Source organism: Cnephaeus nilssonii, assembly GCF_951640355.1.
Source record: "Cnephaeus nilssonii genome assembly, chromosome: 21".
NCBI lineage: Eukaryota > Metazoa > Chordata > Mammalia > Chiroptera > Vespertilionidae > Cnephaeus > Cnephaeus nilssonii.
In genome coordinates, this window is record NC_137092.1 from 26,793,708 (window position 1) to 26,819,589 (window position 25,882).

The 25,882-nt window shown below is 37.9% G+C and overlaps 1 protein-coding gene across 2 annotated transcripts in view; it reads left to right on the plus strand.

Moving 5' to 3' along the window:
- HMCN1 (hemicentin 1) overlaps positions 1-25,882 on the plus strand; it is a 379,828-nt gene that overhangs the window by 170,120 nt on the left and 183,826 nt on the right. For both annotated transcript variants that reach the window (XM_079760677.1, XM_079760678.1), the window contains exons 11-15: positions 772-1,047; positions 15,010-15,151; positions 16,216-16,343; positions 18,649-18,762; positions 23,636-23,794. In XM_079760677.1, the coding sequence (XP_079616803.1) occupies positions 772-1,047; positions 15,010-15,151; positions 16,216-16,343; positions 18,649-18,762; positions 23,636-23,794 (819 nt within the window). The remainder of the gene's footprint in view (positions 1-771; positions 1,048-15,009; positions 15,152-16,215; positions 16,344-18,648; positions 18,763-23,635; positions 23,795-25,882) is intronic.

Genomic DNA, 25,882 nt, shown 5'->3' on the forward strand with positions numbered 1-25,882 from the left:
GATTATAACACTCCCCTCCCCCCTTAAAGCTGATACAGCCTTATCTTTGCCAAATCTACCATATTTTATGCGCTATTTTCTTTAAAACAGTGAATACATATTTTAATTAAATTTATTGGGGTGACATTGCTTAAGAAAATTATATAAGTTTCAAGTGTGCAATTCTATAATACATAAATATTGTTTTTAAAAATCTTAAATTCTACTTTTTCCAAAACTCAAAGATTTGACTTTTTCCACAATCCTAAATCAGCCTAATCATATCTTTTGTGATGCTTCTTTTTATAATTATAGATTTAGATTTGAATATGCTTTGGTATGTAAATATGATCCAGCTTTTAAAGCATCTTTCAACTAGATGATTACTTTCTTGAGGTGATGGACGTATGTATAATGAATAAATTCTGTTGTACTGTATCTTTTCTACTAGATAATCAAAACAGACTCATTAAATTTTTTTTAATTCTCACCCAAGAACATGCTTATTGATTTTAGAGGTGAAGGAAGCAGTGGGGGGGTGGGGGAATTGAGAGATTTTGAGAGACATCAATCTGTTTTCTACTGGTGATCAGTCCCAACTGGGGATCAAACCCACAACCTAGGTATATGCCCTGACCAGAAATCAAAGCTGCAACCTTTCTGTGTATGGGACAATGCTCCAACCAACTGAGCCACACCGGCCAGAGCTACTCATTAAACTTTTAAATCACGTCTCTAAGTGAGCAAATTGTCTTTTTGGTCTCTTGATTTGAATCTTTTCAATTTGCACAGAGCCCCCTCCAGTCATCCAAGTGCCTACTAATGTTACAGTCGCTCCTGGAGAAAGAGCAGTTTTGACATGCCTCGTCATCAGCGCAGTGGATTACAATCTAACCTGGCAGAGGAACGACCGAGATGTCAGACTGGCAGACCCAGCGAGAATGCGGACCTTGGCTAACCTCTCACTGGAGCTCAGGACTGTGAAATTCACCGACGCTGGAGAGTATCGTTGTCTGGTTTCCAATGAAGGAGGATCATCAGCTGCTTCAGTTTTCCTCACAGTGCAAGGTACTGTGCTGATGGTAACCTCCGAGTTATAGTGCCTTTCCGTCTCCTCCTCTGACCTCTGTCCCCTTAGGATGGCTATCTGAGAGTGACAGTATCTACCCAAGCAGTTACAGTTTGAATGATGGGATGCTTGTGGAGCTCGAGTGGTCCAGTCTAAAGCTGACTAACGTGGAAAATAAAACATTGCTAATTAATACATGACTTTAAAGCTAACACAACTAATCCTAGTAGTTGGAAGACTTTTATTCCAAGAGAATATAAATAGAAATGGTCTCTGGATGGCTTAATGGTTTTAAATTCTCCAAACTATCATGTGGATTTTTACCGTGTTCTTGGATTGGTAGAATCAACATCATTAAAATGTCCATACTACCCAAAGCAATTTATAGACTCAATGCAATCCCCATTAAAATACCAACAGCATATTTCACAGACCTAGAACAAACTCTCCAAAAATAATCCCATTGTTTTAATAACTTGTTCAAAATTTCCCCCCCAATTTAATTATATTAGTGTCGTATCTACCTAATGTACTTGTATTGTTTTAATTAAGGTTTAAGGTGTTTCTCATCTTGGTTCAATTTTATTGAAACTTTAGCAGAGTTTTACTTTATTTATCTTACACATACACACACACAAAGAGTGCATATTGAGGATAAACTAATGGTAAGCCAAACTTGAATTATGTCTACATAGATTAAATGTTCTGATAGCTGAAAACAAGTCTATTAACAATGGTTTAATGGCTACTAAAAATGTATATTACTCAGGACCAACAAATTAAGATCAGGGACATTCCAAAGTATCTTTTTCAGTAAAATCATACTTGGCTTCTAAATGTCTATAGATCAGCCAGCGGTCTTAATGTAATGAACAAATTACTATTGGCAGTGTTTCCCTGTTAGGCTGACAGGTTCATTTCAAATCCTTGAGGTGGGAAACCACTTACCTCAGAATTGGGTCCGGCTATTTGGTTATGGTCTTAGAAACAACTTTATATCATGCCTGAAGTAACACTCTCAGATGGTTTCTTAACAAGGTTATCTAACACACTGACCAATGAATTTCAAGGCTAGATCTCAGAATATTATTAATGGCAGAAAAGTGAAACTACCTTGAGAATTAATAAACTGGTTGCCATCTGATTCTAGTTTTCTCACGGGTAGTTGAGTTATGTTCTGCAATCTGAATGTGTGCCTTTTGTTAGTTGATCTGGTGGAACCTCTAGGGAACCATTGCTTTATAAATGGTTCAGTGCATTTCCACATGATAAACAGCCTAGATAATTTGAGTCAATCCCAGTAGAAACTTGAGTTACCAGGATTTTGGAACTATTTTTACTAAACCGATTGTTTCAGCTAGAATGTCTAATGGCCTTCGGAAATTTGATCTTGGTTCTTTACCTGAAGTCCTTTAGAATGGGATTATAAAATAAGATCAGAGCCTTCCTTGTTTACCCAGGTTAACCTTTTCCCTGGTGTAAAGCTTGGGATTCTGCATTTATAACAGACCTCTCAGATGGATTCATGGACAACACTTTCTGAAAATAGCATTGGACTCTATTCTAAAGAATGAACCCTATGATCTAGAAATATATATATATATATATATATATATATATATATATATATATATATATATATATATTAAAGGAAGCCCTTGACTCTCTTCTTTTTGGTTAAATAGAGTAATTATTAGTAGTAAATGTTTTAAGTAAGTATTGAGGTAAGATGTTACCTAATATACAAAACATAAATACAAAAACATGTGACGTTACATGATTACTGGCTAGTCTGTATGATCTCTAGTGGTGTAAATCTGTTTAGAGGCATTATTTTATGCTCTGTCTAGTTGGCCTTGAGTTTGAGGGACCAGTTTGAATAAAAAAGGATGTTTTGAGAAGCTAACAAAAATATATTCCAGAATTGATGAAAAAAAAGAGATGAGCTGGTTGTGTGAATGTATTATTTTATATACCTAGGATTATAACTTAGAGAATGGGACTTCCTATGTAGGCATGTCTGTATACCATGCAGTGATTGAAAGACCTCGTTCAGATCTGGGCTCTGCCACTTGCTGGCGTGGCACCCTAGAGCAGGCCACTAACACCTCAGATCCTGTTCTTTATGGACAAAACACAGTCACAAATAGCACAGTTTGTGAGGGTGGGATGACATAATGTCGTGAACTTAAAAATGCTTGGATGTTTGTAGATTTATTGGACTAATTTAATTGAAGTGTTTGCTCATTCCTCATTTGATCTATCTCTTCCTAGCAGTCCCTGCACTGGGAAAGCATGAGTATCTTTCCCTGGCTATCACATTCTAGAATTTAAGCTCTCCAAGGTCCGAACATCTTTTTTTTTGTAGCTCACTTAAATCCATCGGGCTTGACTTAATCTGCCATTTTCTCAGGGTTCATTATTGCTGGAAATTAAAATGTCCTTGATGTACAGCTTCTCCGTGACAATTTCCTATGTACTTGACATGCTTATTATGTCACCATATCCCTTTCTTTTCCTATTAGAATGTAAATAATTCTTAACCTTTCCTTGTAACTTCCAATTAAAGACATTTCAACATTTCTGCCTTCTAAGTACTAGAGAAATATGATTCTCTCCATTTACAATTAAAGTGCTCTAACATCTTCACAGCAAATAGATGCCTTGAAAGAAAGACAAAAAGAAATAAAATGTATGATATCCATTTATACATTTTATTGCATGGTATTGGACTGTTATAACAGAAACTTGCCCCTAACCATGAAGTCAGTAGAACACATTCATCAGATAAAGTAACTGAATATTAAACTTTTCTCTTCGTATTTTAGAATAAGTTAAGAAAGCAAATACTTCTGTGGTCAAACTAAATATTTTTTAGATATCATTGCAATGAATACTTGATGCAAAACTTCACTAAAATATTTGTCTTCAAATCCAAGGGCCTCCAACTCCTTATTAGATCCTTAGTACAGAAGGCAACAAAAGCTTATATTGTATTTTAACAGAGCATCTTATTCATTTGTGCTGATTCATATTGGGACATAAAACAACCAAGGCAGCAAATAAAATTAACTGTTGACAGAAAGCAATGAATTAGGGGTTTTCATTTTAAGTATATGATTTCACCCGATCCAAATAAAATCCACAGAGATGGCACTAGCATTCAAAGCACCCATAAATATATATGTCTCGGGTCAACCTCCAAAAATGAAAAGCTTCACTGTATGAAAATGTCTAGGAAAAGGAATGAGCTAGGGTACATGGTGAAATGGCTGCGATCAATAAGGGCTACAAGGACTGCCAAGGAGATGGTAAGACCAACCCCCAACAGATGTATGGCTTAGGACAGGCAGAAGACCAGCTCAATCCAATATGGCAACTAATTTCACCTTGCAGTAACTACTAGCTTCATTATACGCTATACTAGAGGCCCAGTGCACAAAAATTTGTGCACTCGGCGGGGGGGGGGGGGGGGGGCAGGGTCCCTCAGCCCGGCCTGAGCCCTCTCGCAGTCCGGGACTCCTCGGGGGATGTCCACTTGATGGCTTAGGCCCGCTCCCCACGGACATCCCAGTTGGACATCCCAGCTTCTGGCTGAGCGGTGGGAGCGCACTGACCACCAGGGGGCAGCTCCTGCATTGAGTGTCTGCCCCCTAGTGGTCAGTGCGCATCATAGTGGCTGGTCATTCCAGGTGGGTCCGCCATTAGGGTCAATTTGCATATTATCCTTTTATTATATAGGATAAGGACACAACCTGGCCAACAGAGCTCTTCTGAAAAGTCTCTTCCCTTCCACCTGGAAAAACACTAACTATTCCTTATTTATTGAGTGCCCTACCCCTTGATTAAACGAGCCTCAATAAAACAAGTAAATTTCACTAGGGAGGGGCTGCTCTGTCTGTGGAGTCGTCACTCTCCGCCTTACTACTTCACTAATAAACTCCCTTTTGTTTTAAATTCCATGCTGGCTCAATTTGAATTCAAAAACCCACAGTGGGTCAAGGACCTTCAGATACCTGGACCTCTGGAACGCCTGCATCAGAAACAATTTCATTATTCAAACATGGGTATAGACTTCTACACATCAAAGTGTATTCCTGTGAAAATCGTGCACAGGGAAAACTTGAGGAAGATACTGATGGAATTTTCGTGGCTCCCTTATTAGGCTGTTCATTGTAGGAAAACCTGACCAGATTGTCAATCAAAATTCTGCATTTTTTTTTCAAGCTCCCTTTGGTTCAGATAGGATTTAAAGCAGCTTACTCTGTAATGTACTCCTATAAAATTCCAATCCCCTGAGCTTTCCAACATGAATTTTTGTACTGTGGAAAAGTTCTAACTTTACTCTTTAAGTTTAATTGCTTTACGACACTTTGTAATTGCAAAGAACTCCCTATGGTGGACACGTGTACGAAAGAAATTTCAAAGTATATAGAATAACTCCTGAAATTTTATAGATAGGAGATAAACCTCCCCAGTGAGTGGAACAGTCACAGGTAATCCTTTCTGAAGGCCCAGCGAGGTCATCATCTCAACTCTTCAGTTACATTCCATGTATTTAGCTTTTTAAAATAAATTTCATACTCTTTGGGGGAAAAGAATCACTTTTTAAAGTATTCAGAGGGGAAAAAAAGTGCAGTATTGTGAACGAAGTTTCTGGATGATTAGCAACTTCAGGAAAAGAAATTTCATATTAGCAAGATTTCTCATAAGTAACCTTTTCTGCTAGAAGACTTCTATTCATTCAAGTAAGTTCTGCCTGGGTTTTGAGTTTCTCAGGAGTGTGCTAACAGTCTTTGGGAGTAGGGGCCATATTTGAGCAATGATGGAAGCAAGGGGCCAAAGACTAAGATCGTCTATATTTCCTCTGCATACAAAAACAGCAAGTTAGCTCACTCATCGGCACCTACAAATAAAAGTGATCTCCTGCACAAACAAGAGTGGCCCATCCCCATAGCCACAGAATGAGGGAGCAAACTTAGCCAGGGCAGTGCTTTGTAAGTGAATTAATTTCAATTGAAACATGAAAAAGGAAAACCCAGGTGGAAGCATAGAATATGTAGGACCTCAAGTGAATAAGGAGTGCCACCAGGGACACACTGGGTCTGATGTTATTTTATGTTGATATCAAGTGGTAGATTCCCTTAAAGCTAATATATTTCAATAAGTTTTTCATTATTTTAAAAAGTAATGAAATTTTCTAGCCTGAGCTGGAACCGTTTCTCAGTTATCTACGCTTGGAAAGAACTTGCACTGCTCAGCATGCAGTAACGGAACTGTTGTCACGACCTTATTTTCCTAACTGAACCGGAATGACCAACACATACACCTCAGATTAGTCTTCAGGAGCTTTTTATTGTACAAGTAGAAGAATCATTTAGAGTTGTGAATGTGTGAGGTTGGTTGAGCAAAAAGACAAGGTAAATGGGGAAAAGAAAGCAATTGCTGTGATGCCTTGTTAGGCTCAGTAAAGAAAGAAGTGATGCTTAATGCATGTTCCGATAGATTGGATTTAAAAGAAGGTTCCAAGGAGTTGTAGCCAGACCAAGTTGGGGAATGAAGTGTGGGCATCAGAGAGTGACAGCTGGAAGGATGAGAGGTTGTGAACCTCAGATTGGACTCCCAAGACAAGTATTCTTTCAATCCAATTGTGGGTCACTTCCCTAAGAAGATGATTAAGGTAGCAAATGAATTTGTCTATGAACATAAATTAACTGTCAGATTATTGAATCTTTCCTTTAAGCAATACTATGAAGATCTACCTTTATATGCTTTGGCTTCTATGAATATTGCATATTCTGTAAAATTATCACCTTTTGAGCACCATAACAATTTTTAAAGACTAATTTTTAAGAGCAGCTAAGTTATAGAGATTTTCCATATACCTCCCGCCCCCACACATGCATACCTTACCCCATTATCAGCATCCCCCACCAAAGTGGTACATTTGTTATAATTGATAAACCTATACTGACACATCATTATCACCCAAAGTCCATGGTTTATGTTAGTGTTCACTCTTGGTAGTGTACATTCTGTGGGTCTGGACAAATGTACATGACATGTATCGATCACCCTCTGTGCTCTGCCTCTCCCACCCTGCCAATCCCTGGAAACCACTTATCATTTTTTTTACTGTCTTCATAGTTTTGCCTTTTCCAGAATATCATATAATTGGAATTATACAGCAAGTAGCCTTTTTAGATCGGCTCTTTCACTTAGTAATATAAATTTAAGGTTCTTCTATGCCTTTTCATAGTTGTTAGCTCATTCTTTCAGCCGTAATATTCTTTTTTCTGATGTACATAACCAACTTTGGGTAGTCAAAAGAAACCCTTGCCTAATTGAGTCTGGAGCAAGGGATTCATGTACATATATGTAAAACTTTAATGGTATCCTTCCAATATGCCATGAAATAATAATGCTAATTATGATTTTCCACTTTTTTCTAAGTCACATGAGAATGTAAGTCTAAACTTTAGCTTTCCCCTTTTATTTGGAAACTCTGTGGTTTTGGAAAATTGTTATAAAGAGACCGAGTAAAGAAAAGGCAATGCAAGAGTCGTTGCTAAGCAGCATTCAGCTGAAGATTTTCTAAGCAAGAAAGAATAAAACTTTAAAACTTCTATCCTGCTTATCAGTTATACTTATTGTCTTAATCTATTTTGGTTAATCACCCAAAGAAGCTCCAGAATTTATAAATTTTTGTTTGTTTGTTAAGGAAAAATAATTAAATGGAAAAAATATTAATGTGTAAGTATTTTATACTAGGAATTACTTTAAATGGACATCAAGGCAACAAACATATCCTTATGTCTTATATTGGGAAAATAAGAATTGTATGTATTTAAGAAATCTTGATACATACTTGTTAAGATTTTGTCATTAAAATAGAATCTAGCCTTTATTGTGTACCTCTGAAATTTTTGTCCATCTCTTATTAACTGAATTGCATAGCCACACTGTAGTTTGGGTGTGATTTTTTTTGCAAATCCAGCATATAATTCTAAGATACAGTCCTTGCCTGTGTTTTATTGCCAATGCACCACCTACTGGTAAGTCAATGAATTGGCGACCTTCTTTCTGAGATTTAATAGACCTTTTCTCTAGTCTAGCACTGCCCAATAGAACTTTCTATAATGAAGGAAATCTGTGTAATTGTCCTACATGGTGATACTAACTATATATATGGCAACTGAGTACTGAAACAGGGCTAGTGCATCTAAGGAACTTGTTTTGAAATTTAATTTCATTTTAGATCATTTAAATTTGAATTTAAATAGACATGTGTCCAGTGGCTGCCATATTGGATGGCCCAACCAACTCTAGTCTTTTCTGGAGAAAGAAAAAGAGCAGAATTTTAGGACATTTATTGCAACTTTCATATAGATTAACCACTATCATAATTGATTTGAAGCATTGCCATTTAGGACTAATTTTACTTTTTGAAAAGGTTGTAGCCAGGTCTTCATATTCCCATTGATGAGATGATTTGGAAATGTTGCATTTGATTCCATATCTTTGGGATTTCAATGGCCCTTGTCTCTTTTCCCAGGCAATTGATCTCTGCTCGTTTGTTTAGTGGGTTTTTGTTTTCATTCTTTGCTCTTTGGAAGGAATCTCTGGCCCCTTGTATGAACTCTCTTCTCTAGTAGGCATGGGAAAACTGAAAAATGTTAAAATATATTTTGTTGCCATTTCTACTCATTGAAAATTAAGTAGCCTGGCCAGTGTGGCTCAGCAGTTGAGCATCAACCCAGGAACCAAGAGGTCACTGGTCACATGCCCGTGTTGCAGTTTGATCCCCAGTAAGGCGTGTGGAGGAAGCAGCCAATCCATGATGTTTCTGTCTCATCAATGTTTCTATCTCTCTACCCCTCTCTTTGTAAAAATCAATAAGAACATATTTTTAAAAAGAAAATTAAGGAAAAATTAAGTGAGCAAGCACATTTGTTCATTATAAATCATTCTTAGTGAAGTATTTTTTTTCTCTTATTGTGCAAGCTTCATGCTTAAAAGTTAGTTGGAAACAAAACTAGCTGGATTACCTCCCTAATCAGAGATGGAAGTAATGCATTTCTGAACAATGTGAATATGTTTTCAATAAATGGATTGAGCTAAATCAGTAGGTAAACATCTGATAGGTTAGGACATAGCTACTAATTACAATTCTAAGCAGGCTCAATGTAACTTTATGAAGTTAGCTTTTCCTACAGGAAATACAAATATTTAAAAGAGCTAGAGATCCTGTAAAATAGATTTTACAGTCTGTACAATTCAACAGAAATTAGGTTCAGTAGTTAAATACTAATTATTTCGAATTTCTCTAATACCAGCATCGGTTAGTATTAGATCATCCAACATTTTAGGGGATTATATTAATTACTCACAATGAAAAATATATTTGGGAATAGTTGTAAACCAGTTCTGTTATGTTTTTAGACATATTAATCAAAATCCTACCTGTAACGTGAAGCCCCTCTCATAAATCACCTCCTTTCTGAGTACTGTTGGCTCTTTGTTCTGGTATCCTATGAAATTATTATTATTTTTTGCCAAACAACTTAGCCCTTAATCACAATCAATTTCAACTGTTCAGTTCTTTCTCCCCTATCATATTATATACATATACTGGGCGTTCCTTTTCTTAATCATAGTGCCTTGTACAGAGGGAAAAAAATAACACATGTTCGCTCAATAGATGTATATTTCTTAATTGCTGAATGAATGTCAAAGTAACAATAACAGACTATAAGGAAGATTTGAGTCACTAACCTCATTTTTCATGTTCCCATGTTAACTTCCATGGCTTATTTGAATGACATCACCAATTTCAGGTTCCATTATGTAAGTACTTTCTTTTCCACTTGTAGCACATGTAAGCATATAACTGCTTACATTTAAAACCACATTTTATTAAAAAAAAATCTGATAATTACCTCATGAACATTTTGTAGAGAAGTCATTTTGGAAGTATTGTTTAAATTAGTTCACCCTAATTTAAAAAGTATGTCGTGTGAGTTTTGAAAAATTCTATGAAATAGTCTAAAGCAATTCATCACTTTTAAGGTGACACCGTAGCTGCTAAATTTCCAAAGGAGTTCAAGTTAGATTAAGCGGGGTAGTGTTTACTTACACGGCATGAGTTTAAGGCTTTGTTTAAAAAAGACTATTTTCCTATTTATCTGTGAACAGAAAAAAAGTCCCTATTGATTGTACTAGCTGTTCCATAAGGAGGGTTTTTGAAGAAAGATGAACACAGGTATCCAGCATATTCACTATGTAACTGACATTTCTGCACAAGATCATGCTGACATATGGAAATCAAAGGGCCAAAGCCTCCTTTCTTCTTCATGCCATGTCTGTGTGGACATTAGATGCATTAATTTGTCTGCTGGTGTCAGCAAAGGGAGGCTGTCTGTCATTAATTAATCCATGTCACCTGAGAGAACATTGCGATGGAAAGGAAATATTTCTCAAGATGATTGATGAAGTAAGTCCCTAATGACCAGAATTACTTCACTAACTATGAAATGGACATGATCATAACCATATGCTCATTACATCATCATGACTCTTTTTAACATGGTTGAGGTGACATAGGTATAAGCGTGATTTTTGCTATCAGAAAAATGTGCAAAAACTAAATTTATCTACTTATATTAAAATTTCTTAGAAAATTTTTTGTTATTTATTTAATTTATTTTTATTTAATTTATTTTTATTGTGATCTTATAAATTTTGAGTATCTAGAAATATCTCAAATTTCAGAACAATCAAATAAAGTATAAGTATTATTTATTAGTAGGATATATAATCTAAATAGAATATGCAAGTGTGAGTGCTGTGATCAATTTTCATTTGTTAATGTCTCGATAATATACACGTTAATATGTATTTTAAACACTGTGACACTCATTTTATCATTTTTGTCATACTTTATCATATAATGGGATATTAATAATAGCAAAACTTACATATTGCTGTTTTCATGGGTGCTTATAATTCATTTTGCCAACTCACCATTAATAGTGTGTTAAGGCACCTAAGTCTTAAAGTAGTGTTTATAATTTATTCTTAGTATCATAATCTATGTTTACCTTTTAAAAATTATTGGGGAGAAATTTTTTAAAATGTATACATTTTACTTTTGTTAAGATTGAAATGTAAAGGATGAATTAATGCCGCAATACCTTATAGCGTGCCATGTTCCCATTGCTTGATCAAATGAAAAGCAAGTTGTTATTTATGATGATGGTGTTGATGGTTGATGATGGTGGTGGGAATAATAATGATGTTGATGGTGTTGATAATGGTGATGAATGTGGTGGTGAAAAGAGGCTGAAAAGCAGCTTAAAATGCATTATTCCACTTCAAGGCAAAAATTGGACTCTGGACTTTGACAGAGTTGAACTATGGTTCTTTAATTTGTTGTTCTTGTTCCATTAAAACTTCACTAACATGAGGGGTTTTTTATTCTAAGAATTTAAAAAAATTACTGAAATAATTATGTGAAGTCTATTACATCCTTACTTAAACTAATCATGCAAAGGCTGAATCAGTCTGACCATCTTTATTCAACTATTATTTGGTGGAAATCCAATTTTGCCTCCCTGTTTGTTCACGTCCTGATTTTCTTATCATCAGCAAGAATATTCTTTCCAGGGCAATGGTAAATTTCTCACCTTCTGTGGGGTGATGTCATCCCATCTGTATGTTGCACACAGACTTATTTCGTGACCCTCAGCAACACCCTATATCCAGGCTTTATTTGAGAAATGACCTCTTAGCTCTCTGCATCCTGGTTTGGGAAACTGACATTTATTTTCACTTTGATATCTGAACTACAGAGCATACCAGTGGGATTCTTGCTGGGAGAGATGCCAGCTTAGTTCTGGCAGACTCCGTTGGAAGGCACCACATTCAGACAAAAATCTCGAGAGCTGCTGAATCTTTGCAGCAATCCTATATCAAGACTTGGGAAACATTTAATTTTCAGAAGTTGGGGCTGAATAAGCGTGGGTATTCCGTAAATTCCAAAGAGGAGGAAGTCTTCATTTTCCCCCTCGCCCCTGAAACTTGTCTGCAACACCCCCACAGCATGTGTAATCCAGCATTTCAGAATTGATGGACTCCAGATGGAATTCCAATTTGCACTGACTGGCCATGGCCAGTCTGCCCTTGACCTCACACATTTCTCCAGCCCTATGTTGACCAAGAAGAATCTATGGAATAATGAGACTATCAACCAAGTCCACAGGCCAGAACAACCCTTAGAACATTAACTTCAACGACCATCATTTGAAAAACACAATGTAAACAGGGGAAAGTGGGGACAGTTGTAAGCTGCTAGCAATTAGGCAGTAATTAGGTTTGTCCAGTTGTGCAGCTGCCTAGTCTAGCAGTATCTCTTTCAAATGCACAGGGATTCCATAGACTAAATGTTTCTTAGTGAAACTAAGCCACAATTTGCAGGCTAATTTATAGTGAAGATATGTCATAACTATATCCAGATCTAACTGACTAACTGAATTTTTCAAATTCCTTTATAGTAAAAACCCAATTAAATGGGAAACTGACACCATGCATATCTGTTTGGCTCATCAGTGTACCCCGAATAAGTTAGCACAGAGCTTGGAACTTAATAATTGTGCAAAAAAAATCATATGCTATTTATTTATTTTTGTTGATACTCATGACATCTATTTCAAACATTGTGAAAATGAATTTCCTTTTATTTATCTTATTGAGTAGCGGATATTTACATTAAAAATGTATTGAATATAAGTTGTTTTTATGGTCCCTTCTTTGAAAATTAGGTCTTAGTAGTAATATAGATGTAAATGTGTCATTGGTTAGACCAGATATATCAACATCCCAGCCACCCCAGGTAATTTTTGTATCATTTTTGACAGTAAATTTCTGATTTAATATTTTATTTTCAAAGCTCTTTCTGCCATAAAAGTGGAATACAATTGGAACTTTGAATAATTAATGTGTTTTGAATAATTAATATGTTCTGTGACTCTATGAGCATGAGGCACATGATCCTGAGAGGCTGGCAGACATAACAATTCTCAGAGCCAAATTATAGGTTAGGAATGGCCCAATATTCCATCAACAGTTTTAAGGGTCTGTTATTTACAAGTCACTGCATAACATGCAAGCGATGTTAATTAAATACTGTAGAATATAATGGAATACGGAACAACATGAAAGACTTAGTCCCTACCTCAACAAACTTACAATCTAATAAATAAAAAAGAAAGAGCCGTTCAAACAAAGTAGTCAGTAGTCAGGATAAGTTGTGGCTCCAAACCTGTGTTCAGAGTAAGAAAGAGGCAAAAAGGACCCCAGTTGGGACTTTACCTGAAAACAGGTTTATAGTGACGTTCCGGACAAGCACACAAAAGCCGGCGATCAGCTGGTGGGAGGAAGGAGCCACAGGGTCACCACTGGAGACACAGAAACGTGACATCGGGGTCATGTTTTGCTCTCAAAGAGAATTTATTTCTGCTTTCATTACCTTTGGTTTCTCTCCTGCACTGATGGGGCAGATCCCTGATGGGGATCACCCGGAGGGCACCTTCCGGGTTCCCACCATGGCACAGTCATCTGCCTGCTGCCCCACTGTGACCGGATCGTGGAGAACATGAGCATCACCAGCTGCTTCATCCTGTCCTTGAGCACTTACATACCTTCACTGTGAGGTAAAGGGCCTCCAGAAGCTGGAGGTGGACCGCTGTGATTTCTAACCACCAGAGAGTCCTGGCCGTGACAAGCCTCCTGGGGCCCTTCCCAAGCACCGTGTGTAGATGGTCCCAAGGGAGCGAGTCTTCGTGGGGCCCATGGGCCTGACAGTGCACCTCAGGGCGCCTTCTTCATCAACCCGCAGCACTCCAGGACCACTGTGACCGTGATGGGCAAGAGCAGGGTCAGGAAGAACCTCAAAATGTGGGTTTACCCCGAGAGTAGTAAACGGAGGACATGGAACAGCAGTGGGGACCTGCCACCTTTCAAGAAAGGTGTCCTCTACCTGGCTCTCCAGATCCAGGGGCCCCTCATTCCTGAGGTGTGCTCTACCTTCTACCACCCAAGATGAAGCTCTTCACCTGAGGAACAGTCCAGGAGCAGGTGCTGGATGCCATCCCCACCAGTGGTGGCTGACATTCCCAAGTGCATGGACACCTGCTACCAGGCCATGGGGACCACCTTCTCTCACATGTCCAAGACACCCCAGGAGAACAGGGCCACCGCAGGGCCTGGTGCCTAGCCTGCCCTGCGGCCAAGGCCTGGGATCGGTGCTGGACCTGGCTAGTGAATGGACAGAGGGCCCACACCTCTCCACCTCCCACATGCCAAATATTACTGTGTCCCACTCCTGCAGCTCCCCTGGCTTTCATTCGGGCTCCTTCCTGTCACTAGCCTTGGATCCAGGCCCCTGATATCCTTCAAAGGAAAGTCAGCTAGACCGTCCCCAATCTCTGAGGGCAGGCCTGTGCCCATCCTCATGCCTTCAGGATCCAGGAGTATGTGCAAGCTTTGGGGTTCCAGATGGGCAGAGCTTCTAGGGCTTGTAAAAAAATGGCCAGAGGTAAGTCCTTCCACTCTCCTGCCCCAGGCCTGTGGGGTACAGAGGCAGGCTCTGGGGTCCTGGCCATAGCCTGCATCAGGCTCTCAAGGAGAGGAAGGGCTGTGGGAGTCCAGGACCCCTGTGCAGCCTGGGCCTCCGAGAGCCAGAAAGTGGAGTCTGCCCCTTCTGCCGGCCTTGGGGTGTAAGTCTGCTGAATCAGTACTACACTCAGTTGATCGTTACTTTTTATAAATGAACTCTTGGGAGTGCAAAGGGAAAAAAGTGGAGGAGGTGTGGTGGGGAGCAGACTGCCAGTTTGCTAACTGAGGAAGCTCCGAAAATCAAGGTAAGTTGGCATTTCATTTTATATGTTTCTCTTTATTTGCAGAACCGCCCAAAGTCACTGTGATGCCCAAGAACCAATCATTCACAGGAGGATCTGAGGTCTCCATCATGTGTTCTGTAACAGGTTATCCCAAACCAAAGGTTGCCTGGACCATGAATGATATGTTTATCGTGGGTTCACACAGGTACTGGGTTTGTATCATGTTCTTTGTTTTTACTGAGTGAGAAAAGTGAATGAAATTTCTGGACAAAACTAATCTGACCAAGTCCCTATGGTTAAGGGAGGTTTGACCCAAATCCATGCCTTTAGATTTTCTAAGTAGACCAGGAAAAAAAGAAAATAATAAACGATTAATCTATAGAACTTGAGGTCCTGAAGTCTTGAATTTAGAAGCTGGGATCAAGCGCTTTCCAATATTTTTTGTTCAAACATAACACCGTGACACTTGGTTTGCCTTGAATATTTGAGATGAGGTTAATGAACTTAAGGTGTGGTCCTGGGATTTAACAGGGAGAGTGGAGGCAAAGGACAGAACAGTAGCTCCAGCTGAAGTGTGTGCAGACATCCTTGGTAATCCCTCTTCACTTTGCCATACTCCATTGAAATGTTTTTTTTCTACTGGATGCTTTTAAAAGACACTGAGTCCTCTCATGCTCCAAGAGTGTAATGAGCATGTGGAACATAAACAGTGAAGTTTCCAGCTATTGGGCTTCTGTTACTCTGGGTTTGGCATGAGGAGCAGGGCTCAGGTGTGAGCCAGATTCTATTCCTAGACTCATCAGTGACTCACTGTGTGACACAAAGCCTTGCATCTCCCATGTCTTTATTTTAAGGAACCGTTTAGCATAGCGGTTCACACAGAACATGATTTCTGGGTGCATATTCCACGTCCTCCATTTACTAAGCCTAACTTTGGTTGAGTTATGGAACCTCTTTGCTCATCTGTAAAACAGAGATAATAGTAGTATCTAACTCATTGGGTTGTTTGAAGATGAAAACCATTGATACATGTACAGCTCTTAGAGCAATCCCTGGCTCACAGAAGTACTAGATACATAGGATCTATAATTATTATTATTTATTATTATTATTATTATTATTACTCTTCTGCTTGTAAAATGATGATGCTAGTCATTTCTGCAGTCAGTAGCAAAAATATAACTCTAAAATATTTGAAGATAATTTGGAAGAAAGATGCCTTGATACAGTTATTAGGGTATTTTCTATTTTATTTCTTTTTGTCCACAGGTATAGGATGACCTCAGAAGGTACCTTATTTATCAGAAATGCAGTTCCCAAAGATGCAGGGATCTATGGTTGTCTGGCAAGTAATTCAGCGGGAACAGATAAACAGACTTCTACCCTCAGATACATTGGCAAGTATAATCAGTTTAAAGGGCAATGAAAATAGGATGGATGTCATGTTAAGCAAGGTAAAAGTACTTTGCTGAAAATTAAGATTAGGAATGAGTTATGCCTAGTCTTTTAACTTATTATTCATTCTCACACAATGATGAAAGCAAACATTGTAATGGATTTAAGTTAAAAGTCCGGGAGTGAATAGCTTCATTAGCCAGCAGAAACCAAGGAAGCTTCCAGAGTTTGGAAGAGTTCCAGATTACCCAGAGTTCTGTCCTTCCATGGTTTACCTGGTCTCTGCAGTATTTCACTTGCTAATTAATCAATCCAATATGTTTTCTAGTTTACCTCAACTTCTATTTTATATTTCCCACTTACATTCAAAACTGTTTCTAACATTTCTGTCACAAGTAAATGTTTATACCATTTCTGTTATTTATCTTGTCTGGATGTTGTTTTCCATTTTCATCTTCACCTTTCCCCTTCAAACTCAAATATTTATTGAAGATGCACTTCATGACAATTATTCTGTAATATAATATTCCATAATGTAATAGAAGAAAATATATTCTAATATATAATGTAATCTAATGTATAATGTAATCTAATATTCTAATATATATAATGTTACACATGTCAATAATATATACTATAGAATAGAATTTTTTCTTTAATTTTGTCTTCCTTAAACAAAGGACAATGGCATACATGTTCAATGTTAGTCTGTAAACTGAATAATTAATGACTAGCAATCCTCCTTTTCATTCATTCTTATCTGCCTTTCATAATAAGGTAGTGAAACAGACAGTGGAGAGGAAGGGTAAAAAGGATCCATAGTAAACATTGAGAGTAATAGTTGATGTGTATAGATGAGGGAGGTCACAAAAGTGTCATAAATACTGCACCTGAGAACTGGGAAAGATTCGGTCTCGTTTATAGAAATGGGCAAGGCAGATGGCAAATAACTTGAGAAGGGAAGACGGCTCAGATTTAGGGATCATTAAAAATGTCCCCAGAACACCCAGATGGAGAGGGAACAGACCGCTGGGAATGCAGAAAGGAGGCTGAAACAGATTCTGCATTGCAGAAACAAATTTTGGTTCATTTTCAAAGAAGCCAAACTATTGGACCCATTTATTTAACTTACTTATCACAGAATATGTAAAATGTGGTGCTGGAGATTGTGGAGTGTAAAATTTTTAAATGTTACCCAGAGTCCTTACTTTTCAAGAGCTTGCATAGTGGGAGTGGATACACTTAAAGAAATAGAATCAGGCAGGCAGTCAGCTAAGTCTACAATGGAAGTTAGGCAGAACAGAAGACTAATTTCTACTGGGGAATTTGCAAAGATTTCTCAAAAGACACAGGATTAAAGCTCGATCTGGAAGAACGAGTGGGATTTAGAGTTGTGACAAGGGACATTCCAGGCAGAGGAAACAGCTTTAGCAAAAGCAGGAAGATAGAGAGTAGGGCGTGGTTTGGACTGCCCATGTAGCTCCATACCTTGTGATAAATAAGGGACTGTAATGAAGGGGAAAGCTATGGCTGGTTATGATTTTTGAAAGCCAAACTAGGGAATTATGAAAAACTGAAGGTTCTCTAATAGAGGAGAAACATGATTTTTGAGAAAGCTATCTCTTGGCTTTGTTTAAACCAATTGCAATGGAAGTTAGAATGTCCTAAAATGTCCAGTTAAGAGAAAAATGTGTGAGTGAACTAAAGCATCAGGCAAAGGGAAGGAGCTAGCATCAAAGAGAACAACAGAGTCAAAACTGCGAGAGTCTTCATAGATGCAAATTTTAACCTTGGCCTGCAACTATCTCTCTGTAGTTAAACATGAATATCCTTTAAATCACATAGAAATGTTATAACAAATCCACTTGCAATTATATTATCCTCAAGTCCTAGTGAAGCCAACTCAGTGTTACCATCATCGCTCCTTTGTTATATTTTTTTACTATTATCCTTCTTTCTGCTCCTTTAGTATTATTTCTGTAAGATATGTTCAGCTTTCCAAATTTTTTTTCCTTATATACCTTTTTTTTTTTCTCTCCATAAAGACTATTCATTTTCTAAATTTTTTGGACCCTGTTTTATCAGAATTATTTTTGCCTGGTATCCTTTTTTTGGCTTGATCTTTTCAACACACACATCTATGTGCCTATATATGCTTCTAAGAGTTTCTTTCTGTTTATCAACACTGACATAGCCACAAGTCCATAAATAATGGCAGACGTTTTCATTGGTTCCTTTAGTAAACATGGACAAGGTGTGCATGGCTTTGTGCTAGACATTGACTCTTGGCGTGTTTGTGGTTTCCAGAAGCCCCCAAGCTGATCGTCGTTCAGAGCGAGCTCTTGGTTGCCCTTGGGGACACGACGGTGATGGAATGTAAAACCTCCGGTGTTCCTCCGCCCCACGTGAAATGGTTCAAAGGTACATTTCTTCAGTATGTTCATGTCTGGACGTAGTTTTCTTCTCTCTCTCTCTCTCTCTCTCTCTCTCTCTCTCTCTCTCTCTCTCTCTCTCTCTCTCTCTCAATGATTTGTTAGACGTTTGTTTTTGTGTGAGACATAGCAGCCCCGCCAAATGTGTTTATGATCACACTGGAGACAATCGTTTGAAATTCTGAACTTGGAATTTCAGGATTTGACATCTGGTGTGGATTACAGGACCCAGCAAATCAAGCAGGACAAGTTCCCCTGTGCTAATCCAGCTGAACGTTCTCCTTGTCAGTTTAGGATTGTTTCCTGTAGGAAAAGTGTCCAAAAGGCCCCAGTTAACGTTTAAAATAGCTTCACTGAAGTTCAGTCCGCTTTCCTTAAGAGATAGTGGCTCTCACCATGAGGAGGTTTTCCTAGATTCTCAAGGACACTTTCTATAAAGAGCTCAAATAAACACACGTTGAAGCTTAAAACTGAATGACATCGGCAATTGAACTTACGTCAAGTATAGAAATCGTCTGCTTATATTGGTAACAGAGAGATTACACCCCTGTGATTCTGTAATAAAATAGCAGTCATGTGCTGCGTGTCCTTAGTGGGAATACACGTGGGCCCCGGTCCAGGCTCAGATGCTGACAGAGTGAATCTGTATAAAACATCCTGCTTCTGTTTCTGTCTCAGTTCTTCCAATTCATGAGAAAGAAGAATTCCCACAGACACCCTAACAGGGAGGTTGCTAGGATTATTCAGATACTGTTTTCAAAATACTTTTTAATCTTCAGATGAAAAATGCTAAATAGTACAAAGCACTATTGTTATGATTCTGTTTGTTAAATCACAGACATTTCCATAGCAACGGGTTGATGTCATAATCACAAAATTAATAATTCACCTCGGGTTCAAATGCTTGGGGAACATGAGGTGAAAAAGAAAGGCTTTGTGTAGAAAACAAACACTTTAAACAACACAAATCAAAAACAGGGAGGGAAACTGGGAGATAATACCATTTTCATGGTTTTCCATGTTAAATGATTTTTAGTCTTTATGTGTTCTCTGATAAGGTAGCATTTCTGGATTTGTTTCTGAGGTTGATTTCAGTTAACATAAACAAATTTTACTTATTTAAAATACTTAAACCTTTGAATTATACAGGAATTAGAAATCGATTTCAAGTTTACATCATAATTAAATGGATACAGAATATGTGTTATAGAGGTAGTACTTCTTTTTTACATGTCAGTCAGTAATGTATAATACAATAAAAAGTTTAAAGGGTAATGGAGCCTGCTGATTTTCCTGCCCTATATAGCAGTCATGAAGAAAGTCGTTTATTCTCCCAAACTGAGGCAACTTTCCTGCATAACTTACTCTTCATGTCAGCCTGGGTCCCACAAGTGGCTTAGAAACTAAAGGAGGACTTAGGGAGCCATGCAGCCACCACATGGAAGATTCTAGAGTTACCTATCAGTTTCTTCTCTCAGTCATAGATGTTGGAGCTTACTGGGCCCAGGAAATAATATCCCATTGCTCTAAGTTATGAGCTAGAACATGTGCATTAGATGCTGACAGACCATAGTGGAGGGCCGGTGTTCATCGACAACATGCAGAGTGGCCCTGCAGCCCAGGCTCGGCCAGCTTTCTCTAATGCTTACTCATAAGCACAGTCTGGTTCACAGGAGCAAAGCTAGAGGACAGGCTCTTCTCCATGCAGACCGCTCCAAAGAGAAAGGGGGAGGAGGCAACTGGGCCTTCCTCTCTCACCTCTGCAGGGGAAGCTTAGGAAAATCCTACCTGATGATAACCCCAGCGGTGAAAAAAGTTGTCACCCTAATCAGAAGAATACGTGTGTGTTTTTAATACCTTTTTTTCAGGCAATTCTGGTTGAATAGAGTTGGTGGCTGGGTTATTTGTTTAGTTAGTTAGTTATTATAAGAACACAACATGAGATCTACCTTCTTAATACAGTATTGTTAACTACAGGCACTGTGTCTAGAACTTACTCCTCTTGTCTAATTGAAACTTTACACCCATTTTCCCTTTCCACTCCCAGCCCTCGGCAGCCACCATTTATTAATAAATTGTATTCCATTCAGACCCTCAGAGAAATGGAATTTTATAAGTACAAATGGCCAGCAAAACTTTAGATTGTTCATATTTAGAAGTGAGCAACATAAAGTGGGTTCAAAGTAGAATTGGGGACACTGTTAGAATGTTGTATAAAGGATATTTCTGCTAAAATCAGTGGTTCTTGAGTTAGTCATGAATCCCTTCAGATTCCCTACAATTCTTTGCAGGGAATCCATAGGATCAAAATTATTTTCCTAGTAATACTCAGATGTTATTTGTCTTTTTCACACTCATTGTCTCAAGACTTATAATGGAGTTTGGCAGGGGAATCTGTGACACGTGGCATCCAATAAAGTGAATGCAGAAGCAAATTTGAACACTCAGCTCCTTTTTTAATAAAAAGAGATTATTCTAGAGATTTGCAAAAATGTGAAACAATGCCACTTTTCTCACGAAATTCCTCTTGTTTGGGGAAATACAATTATTTTTTCATAAAATACTGTAATTATATCAAAATGTCATGAATTTGTCATTATAAAATATATTCATATACTTAAAATTTTTCCTGTTTCATTTTCTAAAATGCTAAATACAAGTAAATATAATAACATACAAGTAAATATTTTTTTAAATGCTTTGTAAAGTCCCCAATAATTTTTAGGACAAAAAGGAAACAAACATTTTTGAGAACCACTTAATTTCCATAAACTATTTTAAAAGATGTTATGCTAAGAATAATGATCTCTCTATTAGTCTTTACATCACAGAGGCCAGAATTGAATTTAAACCACAGCAAAGAGACCCCTCCTCAATGTTAATGTTAAATCCTAGAAAATTTATATCTGTTACTATGTATGGCATTCTCCTAATCTCATATTAACTATTAAACATATTAAAGTTTTGTATTTCTCTATGGCCCCTCAATAATTTGATGACTAATTTTTCAGTATAAATCAAGAAAGGAGAGATTCTTAAAATGTGATCAAAATGCAAACTTGATTAACCAGTGTTTTCTACTTAGTATTTTGTTTCATTGCTGCTATTCTTCAAAGAACATTATTTTGAAAAGAAAAAAAAAAAAAAAAGGAGACTAGCAAAAAGGTCTTTATTTCATCCTGTAATGTTCTCTGACATATACAGAAGAAATAAGGGAGAAGTAAATTCCAAAAATCTAAATGCATTTTAGTCCAAATATTTTAATTCCTGTTGAACAGCTAGGTCACATTGCATCCTCCCTTAGTGGGAAGAAAGTTTATGTCAACATCATCTGCTTTTATTTATGAAAATTTCCCAAAGGCGCATAGACAAGCCTTTAGTTGCTTCTCTTTCTCGCCTGGTATGTAGTAGCAAGCTTAAAGGGATGATTGGGGTTTTAAATATTGGAATGCTGAAAATACTTCATTTTTGGCATTGGCAGTTGCTAATGTAATTTTTTTGTGTTTTTAAATTTATGGCTTCTTTGACCTCTTCTCCTCCCAAAATTATAAAAACAAAGAGAGAATTGTCTGTTTGTTGCCCTGAATCTGTTGATGGGAATTTTTTATAATGCCCCAGAGAATGACTATTTGGGGGTTTTCTTTGCCCATTAGAAACTAAGGGAGTTACTTCTATGGGCCTCAGGCCCAGGGCACATGGCTAGGCTACTGTGTGACATGTTGGAGAATATCTTTTCAGACAGCTGGGCATGTTATAAAACCCAAAGAGCAATGGCCTTAAAATCCCCGGGAAGTTTTCAGTACCTCCACAAAGAGTTTGATATGACCCTTTACAAAAACAAATTAAATATATAAACACTAAGCTGGCATTAAATATCCAGTACTGGGCAATTTTTAATGATACTGGTCATTCTGGTTAATTACTTTCTTAAGAGAGGAGACAGCCTGGAGGAGGGGAAGCATAAGGAGGGGTTAACCTAACTTACAGATTTGTTGAGGCATTGCCTGCCTTCAAACAGGAAGGGTTCTCAGGGGACTTGAGGTTTTGCACGGACACAGCACATACAGGTAACTCAGACATAATGAAGCTTTCTTGAGTCATCCTATCCTCACACTGAAGTCAAACCCAATATGTGGTTCCATCCCCCATACATGTATCCTCTACCCGCTTCTTCCAAAAACCCCATAACTCCAACTTAAATGAACTTGGCTGAATAATGCAGATTTAGCAGAGGTATCCTGGGAAATTGATATGACAATACCTCTCTTTGGCCGCTGTCAGAAGTTTCTCATGCATTCTTGTACCAACAGGCTCCTCTTTGCCCTCTCAGAATGCTCTCAGGCAGCTTACCCAAAATCTAATAGCATTTATCAAACCAAAAACCTGGTCATTCACCAAACTAAGAACACCTATGGCTAACTGGAATTTCCTGGGTAACTGAAATTCATCCTGCCAAATAGATGGTAGAAATCTCTTTTCAACCTTCATCTTCCCATTCCTCATACCCTTCTTACTTTACACAGCCATGGTGACAGCCGGCTCCTTCCCAATTCCCCCAATGTAGCTTCAAAGAATTTGTTCTTATTTAGAGACATATGCCATAGGAAATACTTATACATAATTCATGCAGGACCAGATTTTTGGCCATAGGTTAGCTCATAGAATTATACAGACTAATCAGCTCAGTGCCAAGAAACACTTCATTCTTCCATTGCAAAAACATGGTTTAAGTGTCTACATTGTGCCAGACACTTGTATTTAAAAACTTTACATTCGGTTTTCTTTAGAAGTTTTGAAATCAAACGAATAGCAAGCTATGTAAATAGGTTAGTGTTTAATGTTCTCCCTTTGTTTTGACTTAGGGGATCTTGAGCTGAGGCCCTCAACTTTTCTCATTATTGATCCTCTCTTGGGACTTTTGAAGATTCCAGAAACTCAGGATCTCGATGCTGGTGATTACACATGTGTAGCTGTCAACGAAGCTGGAAGAGCAACTGGCAAGATAACTCTGGATGTTGGCTGTAAGCATCCCTGCTCTGATAAACAAACTTGTTTTGAAATGGATCTGCTATTTTTCCCCCTGTGCTCATAACTTGGAAACAATTGGCTGGAAATACTTTTCAGGAAGGCAATATTAGAGTTAGCACTTCAGATGATTAAAATAATAATGGTAATTAGCATTTACCAAGTTAGTTATTAGGGGCCATACACTAAGAACTTATATAGCTTATTTCCATAAACACTCATAACAATTTTAAGAGGAAGATACTATAATTCTCTTCATTATATAATTAAGGAAATGGAGACATTAGTCGGCTAAGCAACTTGACTAGGGTCACAGAGATAATGTGTACACACAGACATATCTATCAGTAAGAGCCTGAATGATTGAACCCAGGTTGGCTGACTTCAGAGACTGTAGACTTCCTTGGTATATCAACTGCTGCCAAATATTTTCCAATCCAGAATCATTCATTCTGACACCAAATTCCTAAGTAATAACATCTGGAGGCCATAAATTAGACTTTGGCCCTCGACATTATTTGGAGATGTTGATGACAGCAAAGGTAGCAGATGGTGCTTTTACCTTTTTAAAAAATTCACTAGCAATGACTCCTTAGTGTATAAAGTAAAGTACTAACTGCAAATAAATGTCAATCACAATGTGAAGGATACAGCATATGCATGACAAGTATGGTCAGCTTTCTCAAGAAGTTCATTCTCCCTCCTTTGCCTCTCCATCCACGTTTCTTGGGGGGGGGGCGGAATTCTACACAGTGTGGTAACACTTGAAAGAAAACAGAGCTTGCTTTGTATGCAAAAGAATGTGGCAGCTTCATTTTAACAGATACTTCAAACGTTTGCCTCACTTAAACTTATAAAATATGACATTCATTAAGTTGTACTTTCATTTATGCATCAGGATTTTCATGCCAAAGCTGTTTTTGTTGTTTGTTTTTGCAAAAGTTAGGAACTATAAAGAAAATGCATTTTTAGGATAAAATAACATAAAGCATTTTAGTTAAGTGAAAATCATGGCCCTCTAAGCTTAATATTTTGTTTCATATAAACTAAATTTTTCCTCTTGGGATCTTTTATGGTCCCCTTGTCCCTAGGCTGTCTGGTGAACACTGTCTTCTTGGTGATTTTGACCTTGGACTAGAATCCACAGAATTGGAAATGGCCACAAAGACCACGTAGGATCTGCTAGGGTATAGCAAGATGTGTTGGAGCCATGACGAAACTCTATGGTTATTAAGAGAAATGCCTTGGAAATAAGATCAGAATCTCTGGGTGGAGGGTATTGAATCCACCGGCAGAGGGTAAAACACAAGTAATGCTTTTAGAAATGTCAAGTCCAGCCCTGGCCGGTGTGTCTCAGTTGGTTGTGCTGTCGTTCTGTGCACCAAAGGTTGCTGGTTCTATTCCCTTCAGGATCAGGGCACATGCCCAGGTTGCCAGCTCAATCCCCAGTAGCGGGTATGCAGGATTGATGTGCCTCTCTCTCTAAAAATCAATAAAAAAAAAAAATGTAAGGTCCAAATGAGGAAGGTCACTAGGTACAGAATTCTTGTTTTCAAGAAATCTACAAAGTACATTTCAGTGCCCTACATGTTCTAGTTCTATTTCTCCCTTCTTCTGGCAGACATCATTCTTTTAGAGTTATCTAGTTCTAGAGGGAGAGGGAAAGAGCCTCAGTAATTGTTCCCAGCAAAAAAGGAAGGACACGCTCATCCTCCTCCAAGATAGAAAATTAAATATCTAACACATGTTACTTTGCTTGCTTACTTCCTTCTTGATAATCTTTTTAGCTTCTGGACTTCCCAGGTTCTCTCTTCTGAGTAGCGATAAACCATATAAGGATTAGGGCTGTCTGCTGGATCGACTTGTGTTGGATTAGAAAACATCCTAAGGAATGTTTTGTATGTATCCTTTATTCCTTAAACGGAATATTTTTTTTTAATCTTCACTCATATTCAAGATGCCCCTTTCTAAGTCAGTGGCTTTCTCAACTATTTATTTCATCAACTGTTCTGATGAAACCACTAACATAAACTCAATTATTTACTTACTGTAACGTTGATTATTGTTAACAATTATCAAGTAAT